Raw genomic sequence first — 14272 nt, 5'->3', positions numbered from 1 at the left:
TAAGATATGCGACCTTAATATCCTTATACCATAATATCCTAGTTCGATGATTGCCAAACTGTGCGCCGCGACGCTCCGAGGAGCCACGGCCTCTTAAAAGGGGCGCCGCGAAATATCGTAAAAGCTTCATAATTAATTGAATCGAGACATTTAAAATTATTAATTTAATGTTAATAAGGTAAAAAAATAATGAAAATTCAGACGTTTTATTTATTTTTATCCCTTACTTACGAGTAGTCGCACTTTTACTTAGGGGTAGGGCATCGTGGAAAAATGTTAATCGAAAAAGGGTGCCGCGACTCCGAAAAGTTTGGGAACCGCTGTCCTAGTTTATTCAGTAATTTTGAGTGAAATATAGTATATTTATTAGATCCAGATTATAATCAAAATCATATATAAAAATTATGGAGAATAGAGTACCGGCTTACAGTAGATGTTATCGTTTATCATAAAGAACGGTTTATATCCTGGATTATAATATTTTCCTGTAGCATGCGTTTCAACCGGCCGACGCAAAATCAAACCGTCTCGGAAGAAGTTCTTCAATATCCAAAGTAATAATTAACGAAATGGGTGTCTGAAACCCGAGCAAAACCTTAAACATTACTCCGAGTAGTTGGTTTTTTTTTTACATAATGTGGTTTCTCTTAGGTTCGGTTGTTTTTTTCTCGCTACCCATCACAGTTTTTTTTTTACTCTTAATCCCTTCTTTCTCATTATCGATTCTACGTTTGTTTTGAACCGATTAGATTCTTTATAATGAAATGAGTACATCGAAATCTGAAAGTCTAACGGATTCTTGAAATCTGTTCGGGAGGTTTTACAAAGATTCCGTTTCTTGTCTGCTTACTCTACAGCAAATTTAAATGCACGTTGTTTTTTTTTGGAATTTTGATTTCATATCTACGAAACTCTATAATTAAAAAAGATTATCATTAGGTTTCAGGGTTTTTTCTGAAATAGAATAAGTACTTTTTAAAACTCTAAGAAAAATGTCGGTTAAATCTTTAGAAAACCTAGATTTACGCTCTTTTCCGGATACATGAAATTTTTTACCTCTTCATAATTTCTTAGCTTTTCATAATTTAATAAAAATTAAATTATGAAATAAAGTTGAAAAATTGTAATTTTCTAAGTCATATTTTATTATATATATATTTATTATTTTTTTTGTTATAATGTTTCATTTATAAAAAAGCATTTCTAGAAAGCACGCTTGCTAAAAATGCACGCAAAGTCCTTTACAAGATATACATAAATCAACAAGTATTGAATAGAGAGCAAAAAAGGATAAACGGTCAACACAACAGTTAAATTAAAAAAAAAGTATATATGAAAAAAATCAGAAGTTATTAGTGAAATAACATTTTTTTGTACTTTAAAAATTTAGATTTTGAACATGGGACCGCTTAGGATCTAAAACGCACATACATTTTCACTATAGCAACGCATTCCTCGATCGAATAAGGCGTTTTAACAGTTTACCACTGAAGATAATAGACGAGAGCGGTAACGTACCCGCCAATAGTGACGCTAACAGTAGCGGTGTTGAAGTTAACACGAATGACTGTAGTTCGATCTGATCGATTCGTTTTTTATGTTGCTCATCCGACATTTAAAATGAAAGATTTCTTTTGCTACTTTTTCATCGACGTAGTCTGTAAAAACTCAAGTTTGCTTGCTTTGCCGAGTTCCATTTTTCCAGTTCCGTTTTATATCGTAGGTTTTCTCCTGCTTCAAAATTTGTCATTCGGTCTTTTCTAATCTTTATAACATTTTTAAACGGTAGAAAGACCGAGTTTAAGAATAAATAACAGTCATTAATATGTAAATACGCAATAGCGTATTTGAAATAAAACGCTGTCGATGAAGATGCCGAGAAAGTTATACAACGTCGATTCGGATTTTTTTAATATGAAAATAAACTGAATTATTGGTTCGTAATTTTTTATCTTCAAATTTACGTTTACCTAGTAACATCTTTAAGATTCAGGCACATATTTCACTATCGTATTCGTAAAAACTGCGCAAAAATTTATAATGCGATCAACACACGTATATTTGGGATTTGTCTGTGTGATATTTTTCCCCCGGTCGGGTAATATAAAACGTTTTATATTACTCGATATATTGTCTTTTTTATATTTATTTTTTTTTTCATTTTCTTGGATTAGCCGAGAGAGATTTAGCGGGATCTTTTATTACCGGCTGACTTTCCTGTTATCTATGTACTAATGTATGCCAGAAGCACGTAATTTAAAAAAAAAAGAAGGATTGTAAACTACACGCTCAAGCTAAAAAATAAATATAAATAATGTATAACGCCCTTTTTTAAAATATAGCAAACAGAAGTTAAAGCGGGATACCTATAAAATATATTTTACCTTTTTTGTAGTATCGAACATTTTAATATATTAGCAGTTACAAATAAATAAAACCACATACTGTACTATATATATATATATTTGTGTGTGTGTATTTAACAGATAAGAAATGGTGACGTTACGTTGAATGTAATTTGAAGTAATATCCCTCTAATCAAAGACAATCCGATGGAAAATTACGGTTGAGTCACCATATGGCTGGTAAAGTCACCTTATTTTTTACAACATAAATAAAAACAACCCCTTGTGTACATTTGGAAATGTAAGAAACTTTATTAAATTTTTAAAACAAACAAAAAAATACGTAAAACATTCTTGTATAAAATTATTTTCCCGTGAGTATATTACAATATACTCGTAATAAAAAATATTTCTTTACAATATTACAGCACTGAAGTAAAAAAAGGCTTTTTTTTTTTAAGCATTCTATTTTTTTTGTTTTATATAAATGTATGAGAAATAGTTAAAAATATTACTATTAAGAGAAACCACAGTGTTGGCTGATTTTGCATTAGGGGACTGGGTTTATCAATCCAAGTTGTTTATTATTATTGTTCTGAGCTGTGTACGAATGTCGTCATTAGCTGTCGCCAGTCTGCTGTCTGTGTGCGTTGGGTGTGGTAGTCTCGCTGTTGTGAACATTGCTTTTTGTTATACAATGAATTATTATTTATTGTAAACATCTTTTTCCTAATAATCTTTTGTTAATAATTATTAATAAATGAATATATCTGAAATAAAAAAGAAAAGTTAAAAAAGGAATGAAGTCAAATTCGAACCGATGTGTATTACCCTTGTAAGATCAAAATATTTCATTAACTAAAATGAAATATTTTGCTAAAAAATATCATAAGTACCACTTATGACATATCCTTGAAAAGCTCCCGATGAGTACTTATTACTGCAGTTAAGAAAAAGTCCAAAATCCAAATCGCTTGCGTTTTGCGCTTTTTTGGGTCAGGTCGATTGCAATCAAAATCCAAGCACAACTGCATGTTACAACAGTCCTAAATCCAAAATTTTAACACGCTAAGGCTAATCGTTTTTAAGTTACACGAGGTATGTTTGTACTTACATACGTACATACATTCGTAAGTAGAGACGTCACGCAGAAACTACTCAAAATTGTTTCACGGTTGACCAAAATGGATATTTCCGTTGAAATCTGAAAACCGCATTTTTCACGATTACAATACGTCCTTTACTTCATACAAGGAAGTAATAAAAAAGCCGCCGAATAGTTGGCATCGCTAGAAAATTTTGCAGTGCAATCATTTTAAACTCTATTTGTACCTCAGGGAATGGTAAACGTAATCAAATAATATTTATAGTCGGAGGGATTATCGATTTTTAACAGATTATTAAACTATTATCATCAGTAGATATAATGAAATTAATACAAAATAAATGTATACAAATTCAAAAACATAATAAAATAAAAATTACAAACATAACATTAACATCAAATATACTCGTAGCTAAAAGAGGTAAGTAATTTGTTATCGAGTATATTTGTTATATCGAGTATATTTGTTATATATCGAGTATATAAGTTACGAGTATATTTGATGTTAATGAGTCTTAACACTTTCCGATATCATCCTATATGCCGTCAAATGAGTCGGCATTATGGTACGGCGTAGCCAGATAAATTCGGACAAATAACTTTAGTTAACAATTCCACGATCGTTTTGTTATGTCAATTTTAATAATCCCGATAAGATTTCTATCATCTGGGTGTGTACTAAAGTGTCCGGATGAACGAAATTATAAGTAGTCACCTTAAAATGTTCGAAATCGTATGCCTTCAAATTCGTAGTTTGATGTACATCCTAATATTAAGTGTTGTCATTCTAACCCACCGGGTTGGTCTAGCGGTGAACGCGTCTTCCCAAATCAGTTAATTTGGAAGTCGAGAGTCCCAGCGTTCAAGTCCTAGTAAAGTCAGTTGTTTTTACACGGATTTGAATAGTAAATGGTGGATACCGCTGTTCTTTGGTGGTTGGGTTTCAATTAACCACACATCTCACGAACGGTCAAACTGAGACTGTACAAAACTACACTTCATTTACACTCATAGATATCATCCTCTTAAGTAGTATTATCTGAAAGGTAATTACCGGAGGCTAAACAGGTAAAAGAAAGAAAGGTGTTGTCATTCTATTACATGCTTTATTATTTCCGCCCTTAAAGAAGTTTTCGAATAATCGGTCGAGAATTTTTATGTAAAACAATTCACCCTCAAATACTCTCTGTAGCCGGTAAATGCGGCCAAATTGAATTTCCCATCTTTAAAATAGTTTCACATCGATTTTTATTATTGTTCTGACACCGCCAATTTTTGTAATTTCTGTTATCACATTTTCGACACGATCGACTAATCTCCTGCATATAATTGTTCCAATCAGTTGTGAATGACACAAACTCACGGACATACAACTCACGTGATGTTATCTTGTTCCCATTAATAAATATTATTATTTTTTTATTTTTTTCCCCTACTCTCCCCGACCGGATATCCATTTAAGTATATTCAGTCGGGGAGAGTGTCCTTTTACTCTAAGGGAGTGTCCCCCGCCCACCGGTTGTACACCCGGCACGGCAGGTTAGCTCCCCCGGTCTCGGATCTTTAATTTTATTTTATTCGCCTGGCTCTAATCCCCCGCCTCGGAGACGGGGTATGGCTACGCCACCTCCCATCCCCTCAGCAGGGAACCGGGTCTCGGTCATTATGTCTTTGCCTCTAATCAGCGGTACCGCCCCCACTAAGCGCCGAGGCACCCGCAGGAGCGGCACCGCCAACCGGGACTCGATCTTTTATTTGTCCCACACTCCCCAGGAGTTCCCCCCCTTCTCAGGAACCCGCACACCACGGCGTACGGGCCCTCCACGGAGGGACTGTCCTCCCTACCCTAATTTCACAAACCCCTTCTTCTGTCCTCTTCTTCCTTGGTGCGTAAGATTTCCCCGGCAAACCTACGGAACCAATCCCAGTTATCGTCACTATAGACCATCCAATTTAAGAGGTTTTCAGGTGTAAGTCCGTTGTCCAAAATTTCTCTTCTATTTGGAGCCCATCTTGGGGATACAAACACAGTGTGTTCCGCATCATCAGTCTCTGGGCAGTACACGCATTGTGGGGTAGGTCTTTTTCCAATTCTAAACAGATAATGGCCGAACGAGCCATGCCCCGTCAACAGTTGTGTCGTATAAAAATCTACATTACCTATTCTATTACTAGTCCACATATTTATGTTGGGGATTAGTCGCCTGGTCCAATCCCCAACTCTAGAGTGTGTCCATGTATCCTGCCACTCTTGATCGATTAGCCGTTCAATCTCATCTTTGGACATACCCCTATATCTAAATGTTCTTTGTTTAATTTGTAAATCAACGGGTAGAACCTTCGTTAGTATACACAACGCGTCGTATGACACTGTTCTGTATCCCGCGGCTACACGCAGTAAAGCAAGCCTGTTTACTCTTTTTAATTTTGTTTTGTTTCTCTGAATATTCATTGTATCTCCCCATATCGGGGCCGCATATAAAATTGCTGACGTGGTAGCCGCAGTTATCAGTCTCCTTATTACCATTTTCGGTGTACCATGGTTCTGGAAAAGAGTCCTCAATGCCTTAATCAAAGGGGTGACCTTGTTACAAATCATCTCTACGTGTTTGCTAAATCTTAGGCTTTTATCCAAAAGAACCCCTAAATACTTTGCTTCTTTGACCTCCTTAATTCTCTCTCCTCTAATGTTTATATTGAGGTTTCTAATAGGTCTTCTACGTGAAAACACCAAACAACAGGATTTGTTAGGGGATATCTGTAGCATGCTTCCTACCAGCCATTCATCAATTATTCGTAACGCCTGATTTGCTTTATCCTCTAGGTTATTAACTTCTCTGTCTTCTACTAGGATAGCAATGTCATCAGCATATCCAACAACAACAACCCCCTCGGGATAATCTAATCTAAAAATTTTGTCATAAAAAATATTCCACAGTATAGGCCCAAGGACTGATCCTGTGGAACTCCTCCAAATATCTCAAATGTGGATTTTCCTTCTAACGTTTTAACCTCAATGAATCTACGGTAAAGGTATTGATTAATCTGGTTGACTAGATAATCACTTATATTCATGGCTTGTAATGCTGCGATAATGGCTCTCCAAGGAACAGATCCAAAAGCATTTTTTATATCCAACATTATAATAAGTGGGATTTTCCTAGTTCTCCACGTGCCGTTTCTACTATTTAATGCCCAGGTCTTAACTTTGTCGATCGCGTTTATCGTAGACCGGCCTTTTCTAAAACCATATTGCTCCGCGTGTAAACAACCTTTTTCCTCGGATTTCTTCTCTGAGTCGGGTTTCTAGTAATCTTTCGACTACCTTACCCATGTTATTTATTAGTGTGATTGGTCTGTATCCTACTTGTTCTTGATTTGGTCCTATTTTAGGAATGAAAACAGTTCTAGCTTCTTTCCAACTATTGGGGAAGTTACGGTATTGTAAGCCATAACTTGTAACATCCACTAATTCCCAGGGTATGATCCTGGCAAGGTCTTTAATGATGGCGGCAGGTATGCCATCCGGTCCTGGACTTTTTTTATTTTTTAATTTCATAATGGCTTCCAAAACCTCCTTTTGAGTGAACCTGCCAGCCTGACACTCAATTACCTCTCTATTGAGATCTTCTATTCTGGAAAATAGCAATTTAACCTGTCGTGCCGACATTTCAGCACTCAATGTCGGCACGTATCTTCCCAGGCGTTTGCCTGGGAATCCATCCTAAATGCCTTTCCCCAGGGATCTTCGTTAAGCTCTTCACACAACTCCAGCCATTTCTTTTTTTTAGCTTGTTTGATAAGGAAGTTAAGTATTTTCCTAGCTTGTCTGTATTGCTCTATCGCAAGACGCCCTTCTTCTTCCGTTCTATTTCTAGCGCGTAATCTCTGAGCTGCTCTTTTGTATCGTTGCATGATTCTTCTCTGCTCTTCTATCTCTGCAGACCACCAATAAACCGGGTGATATTTATTGTTACTCGGCGGTATTTTAGTTATCTCCTCTTTAATTATATCCTGAAACGCCTCAGGAGTTATTTGTGGACAATTTTTGATTCTGTTTGCTGCGTTGTTGGTAACGCGGTGAATCTGTTGTTCTGTCATTCTACTGAAGATGTTTAACTGTCTTCTTCCTGGTGGGTACTCTCTAAGGGTGACTAAAATGGCCCTATGGTCACTAGCAGTTTCTTCGTTAAGGACCTCGAAGTCGATTGAGTCAGTACGGATCCTACTGTCGATTATAACCAAATCAATTATCGAATTATGTCCTCTTGCGCTATAAGTGGCGGTCCCGTCGTTAACACAATTCGCGCCATTAGCCTCAAGCAGTTCCTCTAGTATTCTTCCTCTAATATTCGTGTAGGCCGCACCAGCTAGCGCTGTCTTACAATTGAAATCGCCTAGGACAAGCGTTCTCTTACAGGAGCGCGTCATGACTTGCTGTAAGTCAAAAAGTCTATTTTTAAAGGCTTCCGTAGTACAATTAGGACTAATGTAAATTCCTATTATTATTATATTGCTTAACTCTACGGCTACCATACCATCACCCCTATGATACAGGTTGTAGTTCACATTGCCAGCAATCCTTCTGATGGCCACATCCCCATTCCTGTCAGTCACCCAATGTCCCCTGGCCGCCAAGTACACATTTGGTTCCGTGGCCACCAAGAAGTCGGCATCGTACCTTGTTGCAATCTCCTCAGACAGATCACAAGACAAGCGACTTCTATTATTATTAATTAGTATTACTTTAGTCATGACCTTTGTTACAGCACGGGTTCCCGGTCCCATGTGAAGTGGCTCCACAGTCCAGGCATATGGTCGCCTCCTTGCAATCTTTAATTACATGGCCGGGTTTACCACAGTTGAAGCAGAGGTTTGAACGGTCCTGGCCTCTGCAGTCTCTTCTGCTGTGACCGACATCCCAACATCGATGACATTTCTCTATATCCGTCCGGATGTAGGCCCTGCAACTCACCCACCCTACTCTCAGCCTTGCTGCAATTAATTTCGTTGCATTCCTTTGACTTGTGACCACCGTGGCATTTTTTGTGTTTCCAAATGCCTCCCTTAGTGATGTGATCTGAAAGTTTTCTCCTTGTCCTAGTACCTTCTCTACCGCTTCCCTGATCTCTCGCTCAGTAGTGTCGCCTAGCATGTCTTTTACATGAACAACTGTTCTACGGTCTCCTCTTGTTCTTATATCCACCTGGAGATCCTCTGCTCTGTTCTTCAGCAGGGAGGAAAACTCCCCCGCCTTCTGCGCCCCACTAATTCGGACCTCTAGTTGTTGATCCCTTCCCTGTTTAATTGACAGTATTTCGCCGGCCTCCTCAACCTTAAACTTTTCTTTCATGGTTTTCAACAGATCGGCATAAGATTTACCGGGGGCCCTTACTACGACCGTTTTACTTTCAACGACCGAGGGGATTTCCCTTCTTGATGATACCGACCTCGACTTTGCTCTCCCTTGTTCGCTCAGGCTGGGGAGTAACATCCTCGGCAAGGTCTTACCCTTCCTCATCATGTATATTATTATTTTCCTCACTATGATGCCCGCTGGACCACTGGGAACCACAAAGACAACTGACTCCAGCTTACCTACAGCTCTTCGTAAGGCCTTTATAATATGAGAGGCCATTATCTTATCTCCTTCTCTAGAATCATAGATTACCGTGTACCTAGTTCCGGTATTTGTGATCTTTCCATCTTCGAGGATGGTGGAGTCTTGTAAGATCATTGCCCCAGGTGCCGTCCCAGCATACCGGCTGGATGGCTTTAATCCATTTAAATCGATGAAAAAACAGCTGTCATCTCCTGGTCTTAGATCTTTCTCCTGGGTCAGCCTGTTCATTACCCAGGTTGACCATCGTGTGGGTAATCTGTCTATCAGTTGTTCATCTGTCAGCTCTACATCTAGAATATCTGACATCTCGTTCCTGCCATGACTTTCGGTTTGCGTACTTTGGTCAACTGTGTCTGGAGTCTCATCATTTATTCTTTGTAAATCTTTATAAATTTCTGTCAGCTCCCTCTCATGAGCCTTGATTGCCGTTACACTGTCCCATTAATAAATAAAATGAATTATGGTCACGAAATCAATTCGGGAATATCTTGGCCAATAACAGACTCGCATCTGGACTTTCGTGGGACTCATCCGTGGTTTGTTACAACGTCGTATGACTCTCTCGATGTATTGTAGCTTAACAGTCATTATACGGTTATTTCTAAACCGTTCCAAAAAAATAAACTCTTATTCTGAAGAAATGCAATACTTCTTATTCATTATGTGGTAAATCCAAATTTTCATTTATCACTGATGTAAATCTTCTGTAGTACAAGCACAAATATGCTACGTGAATAAACAGGAGAAACTATTTCTGTATAATGAAAGCAATAAGATAAAATGGTAAAAAAAAGAAAAAGTATTTTTTATTTCACGTTTTGCTCAGAATCAAACAATAATACAACACACTATTGTTTTTCTGGAAAAAATTAGTGTGACGTCATATATACTATACAAGACCCATTTATATATAAACCTACGATTAGCTTGTGGTTTCTTGATGAGGCCATGCAGCAGCTAACTACAACTGTGAGCAATAATTGACTTACCTGGTTGACTTCTTACTATAATGAGTGTTAAAATACTAATACTGTATTAAAGATGTAAGTCTTGAAATTATGAAAAATATTGTAAAAGAATAAACTTAAGTAAGTTATTGTTAAATAACAAAATATTATTGAAACACCTACTGTGAGTACTTTTGTTTCTGTACAGACAAAAATAATAATACGAAGCAGCTACTTGTGAAGCCAATTACAGAATAGTAAGTAGTTGTGTGAAAACAATGCGGGAAAAGAAATATTTTTTGGTCATTGAAATATAATATTTTATTTCTGTAATACCTGAGAGATATTCCAGGTATCACAGAAATTAAAAGCTTAAACCATCAAAGGCTGTAAAACCAGAAAAGCATTTCTATATGGTTTATTAATTTCATTCAAAATTCATTAGCATGGCAGTGTTCAGTAGTGAAAGGAAATTTACTTGCGAGTTTAGAAATAAAATTTATTTGTAAGAAATGAACTGCTAAAAATCTCTTTCAAATCATAAATTACATTCTGATGCTGCAGTTTAGGTTTATTTATTACTGGAACTCTTCTTCGTCAGGGTGCTGGACTTAATCCAAAGGTTATGAATGACATATTGATATTTTTGTACATTATCTTATATTTTTTAATTAATCATTTATTTTCAGGTGTGTTTCATCTTAGCTAATAAAAGTCATTTGAAATTAAAAAAAAATGTATGCAACAAATTTTTGGGACATAAAAAGTAACTTAGTAATTAAAATTACAAATTGAATGTTTTATTAATTAAGTTCTTTTTATTGAAAATTCTTCTATAAGAAAAAAATCCCTAGAAATAATCTTGTAGCCTACTATAGCTAATAATAAATAATTAGCTGCAGTAAAAAAAAAGATTTTTTTTAAGGTTGTCAGTTGTATGTTTCCATATGGGAAATATTGCCATACACTGGTCTCAGGTTTTTTCCTGCATTTTCTATCTTGCCACCTACTTCCCTTCTTACAATTCTTTCTCTTTCTCTTTCTCTTTCTCTTTCCTCCATCTTAATAAGATCAGTCTTTTTTCTTTATCTTCCTACTGCTTCTTTATCTTCAAAACTTAAAATTAACAGTCATCTCTTACTCCCTTCATGATATAGGCATTTTGTAAAATCTTTACCTTGCTCTGTATTAGACAACTCTTTCTATTTTAGCAGTTTTAACATTAATGTGCTTTCTCTCATGTCAACCAGATTTTCTTTTCACCTTATATTTGTACCATTGAACCATTTTCTCTGTCCATATCTTTTAATCTTTCTACTTCTATTATTTTCATTAGTTTGTAAGAAGTCACCTGCATTCTTACATTTTTCTTTCTCGGCTATTTTTTTCTTTATCTCCTTAACCATCTATTCCTAATACAATTCGTTCTATTTTTCTCTCTGTTTTCTTCATCTTTCTTTCTACTGTTATTTTAATCAGCGGCCACATTTCACATTTATTTTTTTTCCCTTCTAATCAATGTTAATATCTCATACATAGGACACTGCCTTATAGAATCAAACGCTTCTTCATAATCCTTATTCCAGATATACTGGTAAATTATACTGTTTATATTTTTCATTCAAAATTCTTGTTGAATATATTTATGTGACTTACAATCTTATTTGATCCTGAATGTCACCAGTTCAATATATGTTATCACTTGTTCAATACCTGTTCTTATCTGTTATAATTTATTGTTTTTTGTCAAATTTAGTATATTAGTAAATTTCATATTGTTCAAGCATGTTAAGGTTTTTATGTACTGTGAGCAAAATTTGCTAGTTGTGATTAGTATTTTGTTTGTACATCAAGTTTCTATAAGGTAATTTACAAAGATTAATTCTGGTATTTCAGTTTTACAAATCACATCAAAGAAGCAGGACATTCATAAAAAGAGAGTAACTATTACACATAATTGTATACACAGCACACAAAACATTAGATCTCAGTATATTTGAATCATACAAAATTTAAACAATAAATCTTACAAAAAAGCATATTTAAGAACAAACACAACATATATTGAATATACTACTTGAGTACAAACTAAAAATGTTTACTAATCACTTTAACATAAGCATCATTAAAAGCAGTCCATCATCGGTGACCCTTCTTTAGAAGGAATTATGTAATTAGCTGCAAAAGATCCTCTGGAAGAACAATTTCGATGTAATTTGAAAAATATTCACTTATAATCTATCTTCTTCTTTAGTTGTTTCCCTGTTCCTAGTAGGCTGTCAAAAATTTATTCTAATGTTTTCCTCTGCAGAAACTATTTGTTTATTCTCAAAAACACTTTCAGAATAAACAAACTTTGAGAAGTCTTGGAAGACTTTGTTTAGTCTTCAAAGGTAACTTCTATGCATTTCCTCCTTAACTGAATCCATCCAAATCCTTCTTCTGTTCCCCATTTCATTTGGTATCCATCCATTTGGTCTAGGTACCAGCACCACCTTAACTGAATTTAAACAACTCCTTCCAGAAAACTATATTTACACAACTTCTGTCTTACCTCTTAATATTTTACTATTTCTTCTGTTTTTTTTCTGTTTTTCCCAAAAAAGTTAATCTTTACATGTAGTTTACAAGAAGCAGAAATGCAGGTATGTGCTGTTTAGAGACTATGCCCTCCCCTCCAATGAATACTTCAAGTTGGGCATGTAGTTTTCATATAAGAACTGCTCACACTTATTTATAATTTTTAATAATTCTAAAGTGTTTTCATACTTTATCATGCTGCTCAACATTTTATTTTAACCTAAAAATATACTGTTCATCATTTATAATCCACGTAATCATTCTTTCATACATGTTGATTCTTAAAAGCAGTTCTAAAATTTACAAAACAAATTAAACTGCTAAACTGTTATTACTGTAGAAGTTAAAACACTTTTAATCTACCATGAATATACAAGGAAAATTATAAACATTTAAAGTTGTAGTGATTATTTTGTTTTCCTAGTTTATCCTTAACTGATGATATTAGTCACACTCTTGTGTTTCTCAAAGGTTTTATCAATATTAACTTCAGTTATATTCAATGTACACAGTTGTTGCTGCATTTTCTTTTCTACTAACTGAATAAATTATAAATTTTTATAACTCTAATTATGTCTTCTTCAGCTACTCAAAAACGGAAATGCTGAGTTCCTAGAGCAAATCAAGTACTTGATTGTTTTAAAATTATCATTAAAACTATTTTATAATTTATTTAATGAAATTTATTTTAGGTGCCGACTTCTCAGCCAACAAGATTATTTTCTTTTATGAACCCTTTGGCTGTTGAAATTTGGTTGTATGTGTTAGCGGCTTACGTACTTGTTTCCATAACAATGTTCATCGTTGCCAGATTTTCTCCATATGAATGGCAAAATCCACATCCATGCGATATTGAAAATGACCTGATAGAAAATCCATTTTCTCTCGCCAACAGCTTTTGGTTTACTATTGGAACTATTATGCAACAAGGGTCTGATTTGAATCCTAAGGTAATGACTATTTATGTGCTGTGTCCTGCTTTCTTATCAATAAAACATGTGCATTAATTATAACAAAATACTACTACTTATAAATTATTTTTATTTTCTGACATTAAAAAACAAAGTTTATTTATTTAGCAAAGATAGTTACAATTTATTACATCATTACAGAACAATTAATTATTAAACAGTCAAATGTCAGTAAGATGCGCTGTTATTAGTTATATTTTTCTGAACTGAAATTGTTTTCAGTGTTTAAAACCATATACAGCAGAAGATTTGCCTGTATGTTCCTGAGATTAGTATCTGGGGTTTTTTTTAAAGCGATTGCTACACTTTTTTTTCCATTTATACATTATATTTTATAAATAGTCGTATTTGTGTATGTTTATGTAAATATGATCACTTTCTTTGAAAGCAAGAATTGAAAACTTTAAAGATTACCCACAGATACAGTAAAATAAATAAAAACTGGTTTAATTAATTAAAAGTTTAATCAGCAAAAGAAAAAGTCAAGTGAATCAACTGCATCTGTATACTAACATAACTTGAATATTTTACTTGTATCACATTAAAGTCACACATATATATACTAGCAAGTCAGGGCTCCACCCCCTGGACCTCTGATGTGTTTGCATAATCCTCTTGGTTGTGAAAATAATACTGATAAATAACTTAAAGCCTGAAAATTTCTCTTTCTTCTAACACTTCCCTGGTTCTTGACATAGAAG

At 34.9% G+C, this 14272-nt stretch overlaps 2 protein-coding genes across 2 annotated transcripts in view; one reads left to right on the top strand and one right to left on the bottom strand.

The window, feature by feature from the left end:
• The window catches only part of LOC142326546 (uncharacterized), a 70627-nt gene extending 59546 nt beyond the window's left edge, over positions 1 to 11081 (bottom strand). Inside the window, exon 1 of the mRNA XM_075369126.1 lies at positions 11043 to 11081. Within this exon, the coding sequence (XP_075225241.1) occupies positions 11043 to 11081 (39 nt within the window). The remainder of the gene's footprint in view (positions 1 to 11042) is intronic.
• LOC142326121 (uncharacterized) overlaps positions 1 to 14272 on the top strand; it is a 61719-nt gene that overhangs the window by 37454 nt on the left and 9993 nt on the right. The window contains exon 2 of the mRNA XM_075368322.1: positions 13293 to 13550. Coding sequence (XP_075224437.1) covers positions 13329 to 13550 — 222 coding nt within the window. The 5' untranslated portion in view covers positions 13293 to 13328. The remainder of the gene's footprint in view (positions 1 to 13292; positions 13551 to 14272) is intronic.

The sequence above is a fragment of the Lycorma delicatula genome, chromosome 6 (genome assembly GCF_047948215.1).
Source record: "Lycorma delicatula isolate Av1 chromosome 6, ASM4794821v1, whole genome shotgun sequence".
Taxonomy (NCBI): domain Eukaryota; kingdom Metazoa; phylum Arthropoda; class Insecta; order Hemiptera; family Fulgoridae; genus Lycorma; species Lycorma delicatula.
Note: the sequence above shows the minus strand (reverse complement) of the source record. Positions and strands in the feature narration are given on the sequence as shown.